Raw genomic sequence first — 21,192 nt, 5'->3', positions numbered from 1 at the left:
CTGACCGACAAGCCTCTTGAGCTTGTCAAAGTCGGCTTTTCTGAAGTCAAGGACTTCTGTGTTGCTGACTGACTTGCCAGCTTTATGGCGGATTTTGTTTTGGATTGGTTTAAATTCTCAGTGGAGTAAAGTGTTTCTAAAGAAATATTCAAACAAATACAATATAAAATGCCTTACAAGAAAAACAAAAGGCTTCTTACAGATCATAAAGTAGTATGACAGTTCAATCATTTTCTGAAGAAGTTGATAGCAAAAAAAGTGATATAATTTTTAAATATAAATATGAATGTAGTAATATATTCATTAAAAGCAAGCATAGTGTGGTTTGATGCACTTACGCACACATACATAAGAATTGCTTATCTAGCAGTTTTGATCTGAGCTGTACTGCTGCAAACATTTTCCTGTTGTGGGTAAATATAATTTGTGGTGAGGTGCAGTAATAGTGCCACATTATCACTACTAACAGCATTCTTAACACATTAACACGTTTCCTCCCTTTATCTTCCCCTGCTAGTCTTTAAACTTCATGAAAGTGAAATATTTCCCACTGTAGCACTGAGAATGTATGTCATTGCTCACAGATTGGAGTGATAATGCCTTAAAAATTCTTAAGTAAGGTATAGCAACTATCATCTCATAGTCACAAGTACATTATAAATAGGTGAATAAATAGAGAAATATTGGATGAACTTCTAGGAGTTTAGAAGGTGTTAATGTTTTTAGGGGTGATGATTGTAGCCATGTTGGTCTAAGGACATAGGCTGTCAGCTTTTTTGGGTAGATTTGATATCTTTTATTAGACCAACTAAATAGTTGGAAAAACGTTCTTTGCAAGCTTTTAGGCACAAACATCCTTCTTCAGGCATTGGGAGACTCCAGTTGGTAGTCTCCTAGTGCCTGAAGAAGGGTGTTTCTTCCCAAAAGCTTGCAAAGAACTTTTTTCCAACTATTTAGTTGGTCTAATGAAAAGTATCTTAATGTTTTTAGTCATTCCTCTGAGATTGGCTAAAAGCAATATGAGATTAGAAAGGTGGGATGAAAAATCTCATGAAAATGGTGAAGGGGTCTGGAGTGATCCTTTTGATAATGTCTAGATTATGCTTTTGAAAATGTCTGGTAGGAATATGAGAAGAATAAGGTTTTTAGTAATATCTCTATTTTTGGCCCTAGCTTGGGAGTACAGAAGCAAAGGAAAAGGTAACTTTGCATGTTCGACCTCAGATCTCTCTTTACTATTGGATAAACATTCAGGCTGGTTCTTATTTTATCATAGTATGTAGGCGTTTATATTCTATCCACTCATGAGCCTCTTTAAAACTCAGTTCTGTTTCTTTTCTCTCCTGTCACTAAACCTGAATTATTCCATTGCAAATTGTTGTGGTCATTGAGAGAAGCATATCTAGGCAAGCGGTTGTTTTTAAATAAAATGTCGTATTGCTCCTGCAATAATTTTGTTTCAAGGGATTCCTGTCTGTTCTTATGGTTTTTCTTTATGCCCAAAATATTAAAAGTCTCTCTTGCATGCTGCATGCAAGCAGAGAGAGCAGGCCTAGCTGGCTGGTTGAAGCTTTGCAAAGCAAAAGCTGCCCATCATGCTTTACCACATTTCAGATGAGTATAATTGAGATAAACTTCAGTTTCAAGCAGTGTGACAATATCAGACTTGTAAACCACTGTTTTCCTCTTCAGCAGTCTCTCGTCGTAGTGTTTAACGATTCGTAGAAAAGAATAAAATCATGCTAGTTACTTGTATTTTTGTACTGTGATGTAAACTCAACATTTTGGATTCTGATTGGGATTTGCGCATATATATATAGTGTTTTTCAGATTTACCTTAAACTTGTAAATAATCTAGTAGTTGCTTTAACCACAGTTCCCACACTTTAGGAGAGAAATGAAGTGGGCGTTTCAGAAGTACTTGTCAATAGCTTAACTGTGTTTCCCCTGAAGTTAATGGGAGTTTTAACATTGACTTCAGTGGGAGAAGAGCTTTGCCAATGGTGGGTGTTAGGAAATCCCATCCAGTACATAAAAGAATGTATTCTCTTCGAGACTCCCCAATATTTAATTTGTTCATCAGTGGATCAAAAAGTTTAACTGAAGCAGTTAAAAGTTTATTTGTGGTTTGTGCTAGCTTGATTTAAATCAAGGGTAAATTGAGGGTAACAAGGAGCAAGACAGCAACTGAATGGCAGCCTCCTAAAACTTTTATTAAGCCAAGTAGTAGGCAGTGTTTTGATTTATTGTGACATTGTTTTTTTAAGTTTACTCATGCTACATTTTAAAAGGGGAGAAAGTCCCAGCGCAGCTGATATTATCTGAAGCTAGTAAAAAAATAGCCTGTTGTGTAAGCTTCAACCCCAGGGATTCACTGAAAGTAGGACTGAAAATGGGAAACCACAGAAATCCAGAGGGAGAGTATACAAACTGAATATGATTGAATATTTTAGAGTTGGATCAAGGGTTTTTTATTTATTTCCCATCTGTCCTGCATTTGTTTATCCCAATGTTAATTTATGTCTAGTAATTATCATTAGTTGTGTCCCCCATTTTGTTTTAAAATAGCTTCAAACTCCCCCGAGCTGGATTCTGGTGAAAAGGATGATATGGTATTGCTAAATGAGATCCTCAATGCTACCTCCTTGGATGAGGGAGAATTCAGCAAAGAGTGGACAGCTGTCTTTGGACAGGACCCACTCACTGATCCCACCACAAACTCCTCAGCTGGAGAAATGGAGACCGCTCCATCAGCAGCAGCAGCACCTTCAGGCTTCCTTCCCTCGCAGCTCTTAGACCAAAACATGAATGATTTACAGTCCTCTTTACATGGTAAGTGTGTAGATTTCTTTGGTCTTAAAACAGCAGGCAGGGCAGAATGGCATTTTAGCAGCTAACTTATTCAGAGAGGCATAAGCTCTTGTAGGTGACAGCCTACTTAATCAGATGCTTTGTCAAAAAAAAAAAAGTAGGCTATCGCTTATGAGAGCACATAAGCTTCAGAACAAGTAAATCTCTAAGGTGCCACCCTACCCTACAGTCTGCCTGGCTTCAGACTAATGCAGCTAACTTCTTTTTTGTTGTTGAGAGCATTTGTTAATGATGTTACATGGCCTCCTCCTACCTGATACATTATTGATTGTTTATAGTGTCTATTGTAGCCTGAGATACAGGGAGAATGTCATTGTTTCAAGTGGTGAATGGGGTATGGAATGCTTGAGTTACACATTCACCTTTCCAGCCTTAAAATAACCAGGCTTTCAGATACTAGTGAGTCAAGGAGCTACAAAATAACATGGCAGAAGGCCAGTTTATTATGTGGAATAGCTTGGTTGAGATCTTAATGCATTTTCTTTTAAAATTAATGAAAAATGTTTCTTTGATTGCATTAACTATCTTAGCTGCTATTTGTGCTAGGGAAACAACAGGAAAGTGACATTACCAAAAAAAAGATTTTTTTCCAATACTTAATATTTTCAAAGAAACAAGTAAGAAGCTATATTTTATTTGTTTTATTTTTATATCCCCTGTCCATGGTACGTGTACAGGTGTACTAATATGGCACAACCACACATTACATTAAGGCTAAGTACAGACATTCAAAAAGCCTGAGGCGGATTTGATCTAAGTTATGCATTTTTGTAAGCGACGTAGTTTAGGTCAGTAGTGAACAAAACACAAATTCATCTTTTGGTGGGTGGGGGAGGTACAGGGAGGCAGCAAATCTTAGAACATTTTTAAAATAGTCTGTGCACACTGGTAGATCAGTTTCTGGTCACTTATACCAGTAAAAATGTAATGTCTGTACCTGGCCCTAATGACCTCAGCCAGTTTGGCGAGTCTCAGAGACAGTCAGAGTATCTGCTCTTCTGATTATCTTTGCAATGACTATCCAATAACCACCCTGCCAACTGGCCAATTGTGATGTTAGTGACGTCCATCCTAAGGCTCTTTGCAGTATTTTGCATGTTATCTTTACATCAAAGAATTGGAAAAGGATAAATGAGGGTATTAAGGCAGTTAAACAAAGAGACTATAGGTACAAAGAGAGATTACAAAAATTTACTTCTGCATTCACTTACAAAATTAAACATGTATGTTGATTATAGGAAGACTGTATCAGTGCCTTAACAAATTATAACAAACTTTGTGCCATAAAACCTCCAGTGATGCCTATTCAAATTTAGAAAGAACCAGGAAGATAACCTTTCTTGACACAAAGTAATAAATGTGTTGGAACAAACTACACAAAGTAACAAAAAGAAACTATATTTTGACATGTTCTTTAATGTTGACAGGGTGTTGAAAGAAAAATGTGTTTTAGGTTTTAAATGCCAAAAAGGTAAAGCTTGCTTCCATCTTTGAATATTTAATGATACATTTAATTTATGGGATGCACTGAGGTTGAATTTTAAAACCTGGACATGATTTCAGCTTCCATTTGCCCTTGGTTACAACTTTTAGAATTTTAATAATGTTTTTGAAGTGCTAAGAACACATAATTGCAGTGCTGCCCCCAGATCTTTGGATAGGAAGAGTCTGTTCATGGTTTAAAAGAGAAAAATACTGTTATAGCTTGAAAGGGCATTTCAGAGACTTGGGACTGCAGAGATCAAAAATACAGACTCCTGAATGTTTTAGGGACCAACAGTTTCTGATCTAAAGAGAATGACTGTTGTAAATGGGGAAGATTGAACCTCTTTTATCTTATGCCATGAAAAACAATGCATTCTGAATTTGTAACACTCTCCTGAACTGTGTCTGTGGGATTTGATAGAAAAAGGGATTGTGTAGTTATACCGATGCTGTAATTTTTTTGTGGTTTATTAATCAGGATAAACTATTTCCTACCTGTCTCTTGTAACCCAGCACCTCAACATGGATGTCGTGTATATAAAGTAGCTAGGAATAAATTCAGTCTGGAAAAATGAGAATGTTTCCAACCAACGGGGGAGTGAGGTTCTGGAACCCAGGAACAAGTAGTACAGAAAAACTTAGGTGATTATAAGGTGGAGTTCAATGCATTTTATGAAGTGTGAGTTGGTTACCTGTGATAGAATGTGAATGTACTTGTGAAAGTCCATTCCCGAGTTCCTAACCTGGTCTATACCTCTTTATTAAATAAGAATTCTTTACTAGAATCATTTAGTGTCTTTAAAGGGAAAGTCTCAGGTTAAACATAACTTTTATTTGGTAAAGATTTATTTAAATATTATTAACTAAGGAAACTTAAAGCGAAGGCTTAAAAAAAACCAAGTTGTTTTCCACCTTTAGTTTACTTTTCAGCTGACCTCTTAGACTAAACAGTAAAAACAGATTAGTTTAGCTAACTACTGTTTAGTCAGTTTCTAGTCAATTTCATTTACCCATCCTTGTGTTAGTAAAATATTGTTCTGAATTGTTGTTTAGTTATTAGGATAATGTTGTACCTGTGATGGTCCATAAATTATGTGAGGCAAGGATTTCTCATGGTGATATCTTTTATTGGACCAGCTTTTTGCTTGAGATAGAGCTTTCATATGCAACGCTCTTCATCAGGTCAGAAAAGTAAAAGCTAGCACAGCACAGACCTGTTGGAGAGTGTCTTGCATTCGTAAGTTTGTCTAACTTTATCCCAACTATGCAATTGGTCCAATAAAAGATACCACCCTAAAAAATCCTTGTTTATTTAGAACACTCTGCTTTCACTGGAATTTAAAAAAAAATGAATGGTCACAGATGACTGGTTTTTATGTTGTCAACTCCAGCTGATAATTATATTTTAGATTTTGAACCAAATTTCATTCTACAGCATTCCTTTGAATGCCTTTGTCAATAAATTCAGGTCTTGGTTTGGGATAAGGAGTGAAGACTTAAAATATTAATTATAATATAAACTTTAAAATGTAGAGTTTAGAAATGCATTTAAATATTTAATTTATGGAGACTTTACTGAAGAGCTGTGATATAAGCCCCATAGATGCTCTTATAAACCCACACTGAGCTTTGATCATCTAAATTGTCCCATTCACTTTAATGCATTTCTCATATACAGTTCTTCACATGTTTCAAGTCAAGCATATGTACAAGTCTTTAGCACTTTACTCTCTCTGTGCTTCAGCTTTCTCAGTTTAAATGGACACAGTAATATTTCCTTTTCTCCCTTCTTCCCAACCTGTATTTTGTCCACTACATTGCAGAGTATTAGGATCAGATTGTCTCTTACTGTCCATATACATGGCATCTAGCACAGTAAGTGCCACTAGACACTATTGTAAATAGTTATTAATGATAATATAGAGTGACAGTTTTAGTTTTAAAAAGCTGAATTAAGAAATAATATCTCTATTAAGCTTTTTTGCCCCTATATAGCTATAGCTGTCTAATTTGGCTGCCTTACTAAAGTATACCACTTCCTCAGGGAGCATTAGCTTTTGTTGTTGCTATGTTTTTAGTTCCATTTACTTATTCATAATTTATTAAAGGACTCTTGTTTAAATTATCTCTGCAGACATATTTTTTAGTTGAGAAAATGTGAAGCTTTCTGGTTCCATTTCTAAATTTAATTGTGGTAACTTTTTTTTTAAACCTTCCACTTTTGCGGGGATGGTAGCTGAAAAGTAAGCTGCTTGGTTTCCTTACTGTCTCACTGATAATCTTTTGTCTAGTCATGTAATGAAGCCACTCTGTGCAGAGACAAACCCGAACAGGCTCGAGGCCAACAGATGCTTTCAAATTGACATACTGCAGTTTGTTTTACAAAGGCAAAATGTCTCTCTTGCTATGGGCTGCTAATATAAATAGAGGACATGAGAATACTTTGTAGACACACACTGGTAGTCTTTTCAAGCAGGCCTTGTCAGGGTCTTATTTCATCAGAAAAACAGCATATGTTATGCTGAAGGGGTTTGTTTATATTTTTAATGTAAGTAGGGTGACCATTAGTCCTATTTTATACCAGCCCATCCTGTTTTTAAACGCTTTGGCTCCTGTCCATTTCTAAATGAAGAATGGACAGTGAAAAGTCCTGTTTTCAGTTCCTTGGTGGAAATACATGTCAATCATTTGTCCTCATGTTTCTATTGACTGTGCCTAGAGGTAGAGCAGTGCACATCCACAAGGAGCAGTATTCTAAGCCAGGGAGGGAGGTGGCCTTTCTGTGGTAGCCCCGCCCCTTGCTGCTGATTGACCACAGATGCCAGTGGTTCCCATTGGCCAATGGTCGCCCCCCGCCCAATCCCACCATGGGGAAGCCCTATATTCTAGGGGTGGGGCTGTGGCCACCCTAAATGTATGTGTTGAACTGTCTATGTTCTAGGACAGTGAAAGCAGAGTAGAGTGTCTCTATCATAGGTGTTTGGCTCACCCAATCTTAGTCCAAGGAGAAAAAAAGGAAAAATCACATAAAAGGATTTACTGTTCTACAGTGTTTAGTTTTGTGGTCTGCCAATTGTATCATAATAAATCACCATTAGTTAATTCTCTGTGAGCCAAATCCTGATCTCACTGAAGTCAGTGGTAGTTTTACGGAAAGTTTCCAGCCCAAAGTTCCATTAATTTCTGTGAAATTAGGATTAGGCTTTATTTGCTTTACCCACTCAACCTGTATATTGCCAGCAATTGACACACACATTGCTTTCAACACATTTCCGAGCTAGCGAAAGCATTACAGTTTTCTGTAATTGTAATATATTCTTTCTTGTCTGTCTCTCTCTTACTACAACCACAGAAAATGCCTAAAATGTTAGTCAGTCTAAAATACTGAGTGAGTTAAAATTCTACATGTTAAATGGTTAAACTAAAACATAAAGCCGTATTTTGGGGGGCTAGAGATTAACTAACGTGTTTCTGCTACTGTTTCCTTATTTGCCTGTACAACAATAGGTGAGGAGTGGACCTCCATCTGCTTTTTTTCCTTAGAGGTTGTGACAGCCTTCTGCTAATGTGCAGGAGAAGGATTCAGTGACTTAAAAATCCTTATCATCTGTAATTTCTGTTATTATTAAAAGGGACAGCAGATATTTCATACAAAGTGGCTTTGGCTTCTATCATAAAAGAGGAAAACCACTCTACCTATCAATCAAATAGATAGAGGTCAGATCAGTACAGGAATAGCAAAAAACTGAAAAGAGCAAGAACTGTTATAGTGATGTTTATCTAAAATAGTCAACTCCAAAAGAAATCCAAATGATATAAGGACCCAGTGTCTATCAGAGAGGCAAAAAAAAAAAAAATAAGAGGAAGGACAGAGAAAGGAAAGAGGAATGAGGAGAGAAAAAGAAGCATGGAGTCATAGCAGGAGGGAGAAATGATGTCAAAGGAGGATATTATAAATGCCATAATTGATATATCTCAATATGTATCTTCTCCCCAGCCCCCAAGTTTTTTCATTTAAAGTTATCGAAGCTGCTACTTGTAATTATCATGGGGTTGAGTTATTTAAGTCCTTCAATTTTTATGCTTATACTTATGATATCATAGAATTAGGTTCTTAAGATTGATGGACGAATAGGTAAGTTTACAAGGAAAAACATCAAAAAACATGATTGAATTACTAGGACCAATAAGCTGCCTACCCCAGAGACAGTGCAACACGTGATAGTTATGCTCCTAAAAGTATAACAATGGAAGGACTTAAATAACTTAAACCTTCTATAATTACAAGTAGTGGCTTAGATAACTTTTAAATGAAAGAACTTGGGAGATGGGGGAGGAGATTTCTTTTTCCAGGGCATGTTTAACAACCTGATACAGCAGCGTATTACACATGAACATTTTTCTCCACTGCTGGTCCTGCTGATTACATAACCTACTGTTACCTCACAGCAGAAGACATTTTCCTTTTAACTCATCTCGCAGGCACATATGGGTTTCTTGGTAAAATGAGTCAGTTCTGTGCTACTGTTGACTATGGAGTCTGCATGTAGCATTTGACAAAACGCATCTTTGTTTATAGACAGCATTGCTAAGCAAGCTTCTGCTTGCTGAATACATCTTTATAAAGAGACAGAAAGAAAAAAATCCTTAGAAAATATTTAAGGAATACAATTCAGAACATCCTATTTACAGGTGTTTTTTAATCAGCTGGAATTTTCAGAATTAGTTATTTAAAAAAAATAGCTCAGGTTAACAGCGTCCCATTAAATATTTCACTTGGGCCAGTAAATAAAATGAGAATCTCTGAACTGCAAAATAGAAGGGGAGTGGAGAGTGCAGCATTTGTCAGACTTTAGCTACTTCAGTTATTTCCCCCACCCCCGCACTGAAAATGTTAAATCCTCTTCACACCCTCCTCCTCCACATGCATACACCTAACTGGGGCTTCTGTGGTAGCTACTCATTGAGATGGAAAAAAATATTGTCTGTAGTTGGACGTAGGCAGAGTGCTCTTTAAGAGACGATGGAGGTTTGACAGTGCAGATGGAAAGCACATGATGGCCTGAGACTGGTCAGCAGATGCACTGTTCTCTCAAGGACATTGCTGGGTTGCAGAATTTAATTTCTAATCTCTATCAGAAGAAAGAAAAATATGAGCATAACATATGGGTGAGGCAAGTATATGACTCCTTTGAATGATACGAGTATTTCACTGAAAGCATCCAAGGGGTATGAGTTCATTAATTATTGTTGATTGGCACTAATATAACTACATTATTGAATTTTAGGTTGGGCAGCTAACAGTGTTAGCCCTCCGTCGATACCACAGCCAGCACAGAAATCAAACAGCTTGAATGTGAATGCCAACAAGACGCCTGTGAAAGGTGATACATTCATTATTTTGAGGGGGAAGAGGGATTCTGAATCACTTGCAATCAGTAATCCAATCTTTGCAGTATTCCCAGTTACTCTACCATATTATGATCTATTTGTTAATATTTACCTTCAGGAATCTTGTACATTAATTAAATACTTAATTATTAAGATTATATTCCAACATGAATAATTTGAATTATGTAAGTATATTTATTTGATGGTTTTAGTGCTGGTGGAATGTAATGAACAATCATTTAGGTTCTGATTGTAGAGTAAAACCACTGGATTTCTTCCACTGTAAGATTCAGGGCCGTAGAGTTGCCTCTGCATTTGACCTGAACCCTGCTTGTTTGGAACATCAGAGAGGATAGCGAGGCTGAAGCGTGATACATTTTTATGATGTAAATGGTATACACCACACAACTATTGATCTGATTGAGATATAGTTCACTTGTTACCACCTGGCCCTGCAAAGCAAAGGGGGCTACAAAACTCCCATTGGTTTTGAACGGGAATTTCTAACAGATGGAGTCGAGTGCGAGTGAAAAGCTCAGTCTGTGTAAGCTCATCTTGCATGCGCAACAGGCAGAATCCTATTGGACTTTTCTCGCCCAAATAGCACTTCCCCCACCATGTAACTGCCATGTTTGGCACTTAAGCACAATTTGAATTCTCATTTCTTATGCAGGGTGGGTGCATAAGCATCAGCCTGGCTACCACATGTGCTTGGCAGGCTGGACAGGTACAGGACTGCCTATATGAGCATGAGTTCCAAAATTGTGGCCTACCAAAAACAGAGAGCAGGGGAGCCTGGCTATGTGTTGGTCCAGTATCCAAGTGGTTAGGGCACTCACCCAGGAAATGGGCAACTGAGGTTGCAGGGCATGTCCCCATCCAGAGGGGGATTGAACCTGCATCTATAATTTCTCAGCATAGCACTCCTAACACCAGGCCACAGAGTACAAATTATCCAGGCCTCTCTGCAGCGCTTCTTTTGAAGCTGAGCCACTGCGCCTGTCATTTACTGTACACTGGATAAAATGGATGGAGAACAGTAGGGAAGTGTTTACCCCATCAGGAGCAAGAATCAAAACCAAAACCCAGGGCCCTTCACCTTCCAGAATGGCATCCATCTTACCAGGCCACTGGCTTCTTCTCTGCCTCCAGGCCCCACATATTCCCCAGTCTTGGCTGCCCAGAAAGGCCAGCTTCAAAAGGAGTGGTGCCTAACCTCTGGACTAGTGGCTAAAGCGGCGTTCTGGCAGCTGGAGTAAGAGAGGCTCAGATCTCCTTGAGGGGAGCTGTAGAACCTGGACCTCAGAGAATGCTCTAACCACTAGATAGTGGAGATATGGGAGGGCCTTTCTCCACCTCCACAATCCTGGCACCCACTAAACATTGTGGTTTGGCCCATCTACAGTTTTGTGACTTACACTTTTCCACATTTTCTGTACCTGCCCAGCCAGAGTGTGACATGCTCAGTGGCCAGCTGGATACCTGTGTATGCCCATTGCACATAGAATAATATCACAAAGTATGTGGGAGTACCAAAAGTGGCAGCTCTGCAGCTGGGTAAGTGCCATTTGGGCACATGAAATTAAACAGCTACTGAGCCAACACATAGGCTCCCTCTAAGAGCTCTGATGCAGAAGAGATTAGTAATGGACTATCTTGTATACATTTTTGTTTCCTTGTGCAAATGATTTTTCTCCATATTCAGATGGGGTTGACATTCATTTTAGAAATTGTTATGAGTGGGTGGAGAGGATGCAATTGTGATAATTGCATTAGAAAATTGCATGTATATAACACAGTCTCATTCACTTTATTAAGCTAAAGGCTATACCCATATTTATGAAGGCAGCAAGGAGATTTTACTTTTCTGACAATGAGTAAAGTCTTCCTCTGTAGAGCTTTGTGTTCATAAATTGTTTCATGAGCCAAGACTGTCTCCATTCAAACTCCAGGAAGGCAGCACTTCCCATTGTGAGGAAGTATCTTATTTCATAAAGAAGATGAAGTACATCTGGGCTGACTCCATAGGCTGCTAAATACAATAAGTTGAGTACAGAATCAGAAATACAATTTCCTTCTCCATTCAGGAATTCATCCTAAGAAAAAGTACAAACAGTCTGACAGCAGCAAGAACCAAAAATATTGTCCTGTGCTACAAAATGTGCAACCTATCATCCAGAATCTTTTCTCCTTTTTCTGACTAAGCTAATTGAGGGGGAAACAGAAAGTCAGTCTTCACTGCCAGTATTCTGGATCGCGTGCTCTGAGTTTTCAGACCAGGGCATGGAAGTGAGGCAATACTTATTCTAGTAGAAGACTCCATCTTGGTCGTTGGTAAAAAAAAATGCTTCAGTGGGCTTTCTGCTCCATCTCTCTCATAAATGAGACCACTGATAACCAGTTACTCCTGCACCATCTACACAAGACATCATGGATGAATTAAATGACTCTGAAATGGCCTGGCTCCCTCCTTTAAGGTTGACCTTAGAAGGGCATCAAAGATGCAAGTTATTCTTTTGGGTGAGGGAAGGGTTTCTTTGGATTCTTGCATGCTATTTGGTACTGGAATAGGGAAAATGATACACTTCCCTTTGCAGCCCCAGATGTACACTTGGCTATAAGAACCATAACATATGTGAGTTCCAGGCTTGTTTACTGCAGTTTATTCTATCTAAAAGTGAAGCTGCTAACCCTGAAAAGATGCAGCTGGTACAAAATGCAGCAGTCTGTAAGTACAAAAGCACAGGTTTCTGTGAACGCTTTTGCTCAAACCGTCTCCCAGAAAGAAAGAATACAATTCAAGATCTCTCTTCCAGTATTCGAGGCCCACGTGAGTTGTCCCTGGCTCCTCCTTTCTCTCCACAGCTATGATCTTCATCCAAGCTCCATTCCAGGAGAACAAAGATCATAGGCTTAGTGGGGAAGGGAAGAGCTTTCATAGGAATTGGAACCAGGCTCAGGTATTCACTCCCATACATGTGATTAGCTGTAGGACTGACCGTGCCAACAGCTGAACGCAAAACTCACTTTTTCTACTTAACTTTCCTTCACGCACAAATAAGCAAACAAAACATGTATGAAGTAGTTGAGCTATTTCTCCAATAGGCAAGAAAGAGATTATTTCTATTGGTAAATAATTGAGAAACGATCAGACACTTACCATGCTGGAGTGCATATAACTACAAATACTACAGGCATTTTTACAGGATTGGATATTTCATTTTCTGAAGGTACTGTGTTATAATGTAATTCATTGCCCTGTTTTTACTAGAGATTTGCTGTTTCAGTAGTTAACGCTGATGGCATTTGATTAGACCTGTCACTTTTCAGCTATTTTGAACATAACTCAAGCAGAACTCTGAATCTTTTTCCTGAACGTTTTTTCCCAGAACCTGCAAAGAATCCGAAAGATCTCACTGCTTGGTTCAGTCTTTTTGCTGACCTTGACCCACTATCCAATCCTGATGCAGTTGGGAAAACAGATAAAGAACATGAATTGCTCAATGCATGAGTCTGCTGCCTATGGTAACTCACATTCCTTCATTCATCAACACTATTTTTGGGTTTAGGAGACTAAAACAAAATCAGTATGCTGTTGTGAAAGTATAAAGTACATGCCATTATAATAAAACTAAAGGGATTTAGCCCCCTTTTCTATAGGTACAATTATTTGCTCTTGTTTTGTATAAAGAGTTTGCATTTATTTTCTATGTGGACTTACAAAATGAAATTAAAATTTAGGGCAGATTTCTTGCCATATTAGGATACCTGCTGAAACACTGTCTTTGCCTGAGGTGATACAGAGCTAATGCTAGAGTGAAATACAAATTACAGACCTATTTTTTTATAATGTTTCTGGTGTAAATCAAAAAAAAATCATGTAATGAAAGAAGCTGCATGAGTCTAATAACTATTGTATATATATTACTGCTGTGTTGAGATGTCAACTAAATTTGTTTTGTTAGTATTCATAGTGAAAAATTCCTGCTGGGGCTAACTACTGAAAGATTATATTTGGGTCTCTTGAGCTGTGGTATTCATGCTCTCTCTGATTTAAATTATTAGACAAACTGTACTACGCAAGACCAAAAATACTGCCAGACTGCATCCTTTCTGAATTTTCCATTGCACCAACAGAATTTGCACATGCACAGCAAAAGTTTGGTACCACTACTGCTTATTACATGCCTTCAATGCCTTCAGGTTTTCTGTTCAGAACATTTGTCATCAAACTTATTTCAGAAGCATGTGTTTCTTGGCCTGGTGTGACACTAACTCTTTAATAAAATGATTTTGACAAAAAGGGAGACATACTGATGACCTTTTTTCTCCACCTGGAGCGTTGGTGTGACATTGCTGAAAGGGGGCGCATCATGAAGCTGAAGATGAAATATGACCAGTTTCCAGACAGGACCTAATAAGTCAGCTCTCTGCCTCCAGTTATTTTAGAAAAGTAATGTGGGAGGATGGCAAAAACAGCCCTATGCTCACTCAGTATCTTTTCTCCTCCCTCACCTTCTTTTGTGAGAGGGGAAAGTGAAGGTAATGTGTCATTCTTCTCCTTAACATCAGAACTTTTGCAAGTTTGTCCTACCCCCAGTACAGTGCTTACTTTGGAGCTGTGTACACATTTGTGTCTTCTTTTATTCAATCCAGTCTCTTTTATGTAAATACTGTTTTCTACCAAGAGTTAATTGCAGCAGTCTTCCTACCTCATGGGTTACCCAACTGAATACCTAAATCAACAGCCTTGAAAAAAATGCCTAAAAACTAAATAAAAAGCTAGTGGAAAACAGCTCCTATCTTTTCCTATAGCACAATTAAACACCACACCAGGTTTTAGTGGGCACTGGTTGCTTTTCTTAATAGGATGTGGTTTTCCCTACAGGCAGTACCTACCATAAAGAATAGTGGGCAGAATTGTGAGGAAGATTGCCAAACTAAATCCATAAAATGACTTGGGCACCTGTTGCCAGCCTCCAACCCATCTTCCTCCCCCACAACACTAGAAGTCTTTGAAATCCTGAGGTACTCACTTTTTGCCTTTTAAAGTCCTTAAGAGCCTTAGAACCTGCTTCTGTGCAGGACCAGGAGCATCTCAGGTTCGACAGTGCTAAAAACTGAGAGCCTTACCAGGTGGTTCATTGAGAAATATGATTATTAGGTGTTTTCACTGCCCCTTTGCCTGCAAAGCACAGTTAAGTAAGCATTTCTGAAGTATGCTTACCTGACTGGGGTCTACACAAAAGCAGCAAGAGAAGATGGTGGTGTCTGTTGCTATAACTAGCCCATCAAATCCAATAGTTTAACTGGGTAGAAGCGGACACACAGGAGGGCAGGGAACAACTACAGGCAGACCTGGACAGGTTGGACAAATGGGCAGAAAACAATAGAATGTGATTAACAAGGAGAAATGCAAAGTGCTGCACCTAGGGAGGAAAAATGTCCAGCACGCCTACTGCCTAGGAAATGACCTGCTCGGTAGCACGGAAGTGGAAGGGGATCTTGGAGTCCTAGTAGACTCCAAGATGAACATGAGTCATCAGTGTGACGAAGTCATTAGAAAAGCTAACTGCACTTTATCATGCATCAGCAGATGCAGAACCAAGGAGGTGATGCTTCCTCTCTTTCAGACGTTGGTCAGACCGCAGTTGGAGTACTGCGTGCAGTTTTGGGTGTCACACTTCAAGAGGGGTGTGGATAACCTGGAGGGGGTCCAGAGAAGGGCAACTCGTATGGTTAAGGGCTTGCAGGCCAAGCCCTATGAGGAGAGACTAGGACACCTGGACCTCTCCAGCCTCTGCAAGAGGAAGCTGAGAGGCGACCTTGTGGCTGCCTGTAAATTCATCATGGGGGCGCAGAAGGGAATTGGTGAGGCTCTACTCACCAAGGCGCCCCTGGGGGGGGTCACAAGAAATAATGGCCATATGCTAGCAGAGAGCAGGTTTAGACTGGACATTAGGAGGAACTTCTTCACAGTTAGAGTGGCCAAGGTCTGGAATGGGCTCCCAAGGGAGGTGGTGCTCTCCCCTGCCCTGGGGGAGGTCTTCAAGAGGAGGTTGGATGGGCATCTGGCTGGGGTCATCTGAACCCACCCCTCTTTTCTGTCTGTGCAGGGGGTTGGACTCAATGATCTATTGAGGTCCCTCTTCTGACCCTAACATGTATGAATCTATGAAATGCTTGTAGCACTTGCCTTATGCAGCAGGAGACCACAGTTTAATTTCCCGTTCAAAGCTGCTCTGCTACTGAATTTGTTCTATTTTGCATGGAATAAAGATTGTGTGCACATGGTTAGGAACACAAAAGAGTGGTGAGACCTGCGCTCCAGTCCCTCCTCCAATTGTTGTCTTTTCCAAAGACTTTCATAGTAAGTATATGAATATTGCTTGGAGCACAGATATCCTTTATGAGGTGCCTGACTCCTCCTATGCACTGTATAGGGAGCCAAGGTGAAATTAACCCAGGGCTGCAGATGCCACAAGTGCAAGCTACTGAAAAGTTAGGTACTTCAGTATTGCATGCTGCAACACTAACACCTTTTGGAGATCAAAGCTATATTCAGGAAAGAACTTTACTACTACAGTCCCTGTCTTCTAAGTTACTGACCCCCACATAGGGTGTGTCTACACATGCATTTACTGTGCAGTAAGTGGCTTTTAGATCAGTATCTACATGTGTAGGTGTTACTGTGCAGTAATGCTATGTGTGATATGACTTGGGAGTAAAGTTACTGTGCGCATGCAATGTTACAGCACAGTAAGGTGTGTACACATGCCTGACTGCACAATAACTAAGTGGGCATAAATTTGCTACCTGCATTATGCAGCAGGCACCACCATCTTCTCTTGCCGCTTTTGTGTGGACCCTGCATGAGGCAGGTAGCAAATTTACCCCCAACTTGGCATAAGTCACCATAGTTACTGCACAGTACGGGCGCGCATGTGCAGACATAAGTTACTGCACAGTAACTTCACGTGTAGACGTGCCCATAGTGTGTAGATCTGTAAGCATGTGCTCTCTTTACAGTGCATGGGGCGAGCTGGATACCTCAGAAGAGTAATCCATAACACCAATTATATCAGTATTCGGGGAGTTGCCCAGAACCCGTCAGTGAACTATGTACCATAAACTCTGCTTTTAAGTTTCAAAGACAAGCAATTTCTGGCCTTGACTCACTGCTGCCATCCACTCAGGATTCATAGCTTAGAAGCAACTTCTGAAGGCAGCAGTTGCCTACAGCCATTCCTCCAAAGAAGTGAGGAGGGTCCACATGGAATATGTAGCTGGAGGAGAGAAAGCATGGGTGAGAGCACTTCCCCCAAAAGTGAGAGATGCATGGTCAGTTCACTCATATATGGGTTCAGAGCTGTACCTCCTGGGCCCTGAGGGGAATGCTTTGACCACCAGGCTATCAATGGGGTTTGAATCATTGCCTGTTATCCCACCCACAGATGCCACAGGACACTAGGCAACGTGTGCTCCCGGGGCTTGCAGGGCCTGATCCTGTGCATTCTGAGAATTCCTGCATAGGAATGGGTCCCCTCAAGACCTGGAAGCTGTGTCCCAGATTTTCCTGCTTCGAGACATACCCCTGGGATCTCTCTTCCCATCACCTTACCATTTCCTGCTAGCTGGGCTAAGCAGCTCCTAGCCTAGCATGCTGCCGTCTGTTCCTTCCATGCCAGCTCACTTCATGCAGTTACAGAAGGGAGCTTGGGCACTTAACCTAAACCTGAAGAGCCCAGAAAGCAGTAGGGCATGTGAAAATTAGATACTGTGAACCCTGAAAAAGGGATTTAGCCCCAAATGCCCTATCAGTGTGAGGTTTAAGTATCAGTTTCATGCTCAGTTCTGATGTGGAAAGTTTCTTTACCATGCTATAAAAAATAAACTGAAGGAAAACTGGGTCTGAAGCCAGATTTGCAGCCTTGCTTCTGAGCATCCACATCACCATGCATTATTGGCTTTGCTAATATTTTCTTAAGTGTAGCTGAATTTCATTCCCCTGCCCCCGCTTTACAAAATCCATGTGTCAAACATGTTTAGAAAGATTTTAAATTATTTCCCAAACAGTTTGTAAAGACTGAAGTGCAGTTTTGGGCACCACACTTCAAGAGGGATGTGGATAACCTGGAGAGGGTCCAGAGAAGGGCCACTCGTCTGGTTAAGGGCATGCAGGCCAAGCTCTATGAAGAGAGACTAGGGCACCTGGACCTCTTCAGCCTCCGCAAGAGAAGGTTGAGCGGCGACCTTGTGGCTGCCTATAAATTCATCATGGGGGCGCAAAAGGGAATTGGTGAGGCTCTACTCACCAACGTGCCCCTGGGGGGTCACAAGAAATAATGGCCATAAGCTAGCAGAGAGCAGATGTAGACCAGACATTACTAGGAACTTCTTCACAGTTAGAGTGGCCAAGGTCTGGAATGGGCCTCTAAGGGAGGTGGTGCTCTCTCTCCCTTACCCAGGGGGTCTTCAAGAGGAGGTTGGATGGGCATCTGGCTGGGGTCATCTGAACCCAGCACTCTTTCCTGCCTGTGCAGGAGGACAGACTCGATGATATATTGAGGTCCCTTCCAACCTGAACATCTATGAATCTATGAAGTGAAAAATTCCAAATAATTTAAAATATGTATGCACTATTTTCATTATTCCTACTTCACCATTCCCAATAGCACCTCACTTAAGAGGTTCATCATTTTTTGATCAACAGTAAACAATATGGGCACAGAACTGTGATGGTTCCATAGTAAAAATGCTGTAATTAAGTTTCATAGTGAGTAAAATGAATTATCTTCACTCATAAAACAGGTTTCATCTGCACTAAATTTTCCTTATATTAAATCTGGGATTACTGATATAAAACTGGAAGAGACATTCCATGCCACTGAAGCCAGTCCCCTAGCTTAATAAGTAGTAGCAATGTGGGGAGCCCTGGCATAGAGAGTCTGCTGTAATTTTGGGGTCCAAATTAAAAAAAGATACTCACTGATGTTAATGTGCCACTAGACACTATGGATGCATCTAGAAGTGCAGTTAAGTGCCACTAACTTTAATGTGCATTAAACAATTTTTGGCAGGTTTCTGCACGTTCAGGGACTTGGGATGAAAGTTAGTGCACTTGGCACTAAAATTAATCCTAAATCCCTGAAGCCCTGTCATGTGCCCCTAGTGGCTGGGCAGACCCAGCACTAAAGTTAGTGCCAGGTTGCATCTACATGTGCGTTAATGCATTTTAATTAATTGTGCCTAAATTTGATACTTGCATTTGTGCGATTAGCTTAATTTCACCATTTCTAATGTGCATTAAGGGTGCACATCAAATTAGGCTAATGCATATTAACATGTCTCGTATTAACACACCCTATAGCAGTTAGACCAGTTCTGAGTATATTTTGACTATACAATTTTTAAAGTTCTGACAGCCAAGCTACATCAGTACTTCCAGTAGCCAAAGTTGCTTTTACAAAAGTCAAGGTGGAAAGTTTTTATGGAAAAATGTCTAATGTCAATAAGTCCACAGAGAGCATTATGGCTTCACAGCCACTAATATGCTATTGTGTAAGACTCAATTAAAGATTTTGTCTTACACAAGTCTATCACTTCTTCTGAGCTGTAAATTGTTCTCAAGTTCACCAGGTCATTTCTGAATACTACAGAAGCACAGCAAAGGGTGCATAATGCTCCAAGGGCTCAGCACATCAGAAACAAAAATAGATTGAAAAAATGAGACAAACTAGAAATGTGTTTTTTTCCCTCCAACTTTTTCCAAAATGGCAAAACTCATTAGTTCCTCTTGCAGATTCATTCCTTACAAAATGTGATTTTGAAAATTAAAGTTAGCTGTGAATTTGCAGCTTGTGCCCTTTCCAATTTTTGTACTTAATTATCAATTAAAAGGGAGCCAGAGGTATTTAAAATGTTTTGGGGTGGGGTTTTTTGGTAAAAGAAAAGCAATTAATAATTGGTCCCTACAGTGAGGTTTTCATGTGAACATTTGCTGAAGTCTAAAACTTCAGAGTAAAAGCACCCAGAAAATAGAGGAGTTTCTAGGGGAAAAAAACCCTGAATTCTTTAGTTCCAAACAGCACTTACCCAGCAACAGTGTGATCTATCGCATGTGTTGCAATTCAAAGCAAGAGCTCCACCATTATAAAATTTACTGTGTTGTCTGTGTACAGGCTTAGCTGTAACTCGGACAGTTAATTATTCTGTTAAATTACGTATCGATTGTCTTAGTCCATCTTTCATCTTGATTTAATGTGCTTTGCTATGGCTGTATCTCCTGATTTTGTAGTGGCTTTTAAAAATAATAATAATAAAAAAATACCTGCTGAGACCCTGTGACAGAACTAAAACAGTTAATTGATTAACATTTGTTATCAGGAAACTTATTACAACTTGATATAATTGATTTCAGTGTGCCTGAATTTTTTCAGATCTAAAAACAGCTGCTTCAGGGGATGTTGAATGTGCATCTTGGGAGCTGAACATCTCATCAAGGGAAAATGACAAGTGGCCTCTTATTAACTTCTTAGATTATTAAAACCTTCTTCAGCATTAGCATACTATTGCTCACTATTGCTCTTAACTGTTTCTACGCTGAACTTTGCATTTACACAAATTTTGGCAGTTGACAGCCAAAATTTGTGTATCATTTAGATCGGGGGTGGACAAAATACGACCATGGGCTGGATCGGGCCTATGGAGGGCCCAATCTGGCCTGCCCTGTACATGGGGAGGGCTGCCACCCTGGGACACGCAAGTATGTGCGTGTCCCATGCACACTCCACCATACTCACACATCCTCCCCCACAACCACAACCTGCCCCACACACAATCACGCCCCCCACAGACATCACATCCATCCACACCCTGCCTACATACCCATATTCCCCCACATACTCCCACCCCCCCACCTTTCCATATGGCACACACACCCCCATGCCCCACCACACACACATCCAGCCCCCCCAGACACACCCCCGCAAACAATATACAAGAGTAAGACTTTAGTTTGAGCTATTTTGTGATTGCCTCTATATACACTACACAAACACACGTAAATGAGGACAAAAATATTTTTTGAAATAAAATATGTTATAGTAGAAGTTTGATTTTTAGGATATGATTTGGGTTTTTTTTCTGGTTCTAAGGTGGCAAACTTGGATCCATCTATTTCAGGTGTTATGACACTGCTCCATTCAGCATTTCAAAGCCCCAAAACCTTTGAAAAATCTGGGCCTTAGCTTCTTGTTTGAGGAGGTCACTGCTGAGAGAATCTCCTGCCTTTTGTACTGAATTCAGTTACCATCCATATAACTGCCACACGGCAAAAAGTGATGCATTTCAGGCTCTCACTCATACGAATCCATTAGGCGTTTTTCTCATTGAAGGCACGATAAGCTACTCTGCCACTGTGCAAGAGCATTGAAAGAGGCACTT

The 21,192-nt window shown here is 40.0% G+C and overlaps 1 protein-coding gene across 5 annotated transcripts in view; it reads left to right on the top strand.

Moving 5' to 3' along the window:
- Positions 1-14,054, top strand: part of ICA1 (islet cell autoantigen 1) — a 122,545-nt gene extending 108,491 nt beyond the window's left edge. For 4 of the 5 annotated variants that reach the window (XM_019533823.1, XM_019533831.1, XM_019533814.1 and 1 more), the window contains 4 exons: positions 1,174-1,200; positions 2,569-2,832; positions 9,645-9,740; positions 13,137-14,054. In XM_019533823.1, the coding sequence (XP_019389368.1) occupies positions 1,174-1,200; positions 2,569-2,832; positions 9,645-9,740; positions 13,137-13,258 (509 nt within the window). In that variant the 3' untranslated portion in view covers positions 13,259-14,054. The remainder of the gene's footprint in view (positions 1-1,173; positions 1,201-2,568; positions 2,833-9,644; positions 9,741-13,136) is intronic. The other variant, XM_019533850.1, reaches the window with a different exon arrangement.
- Positions 14,055-21,192: the final 7,138 nt, after the last annotated feature.

The sequence above is a fragment of the Crocodylus porosus genome, unplaced genomic scaffold (assembly GCF_001723895.1).
Source record: "Crocodylus porosus isolate Cpor-Errol unplaced genomic scaffold, CroPor_comp1, whole genome shotgun sequence".
Taxonomy (NCBI): Eukaryota; Metazoa; Chordata; order Crocodylia; family Crocodylidae; genus Crocodylus; species Crocodylus porosus.
Note: the sequence above shows the minus strand (reverse complement) of the source record. Positions and strands in the feature narration are given on the sequence as shown.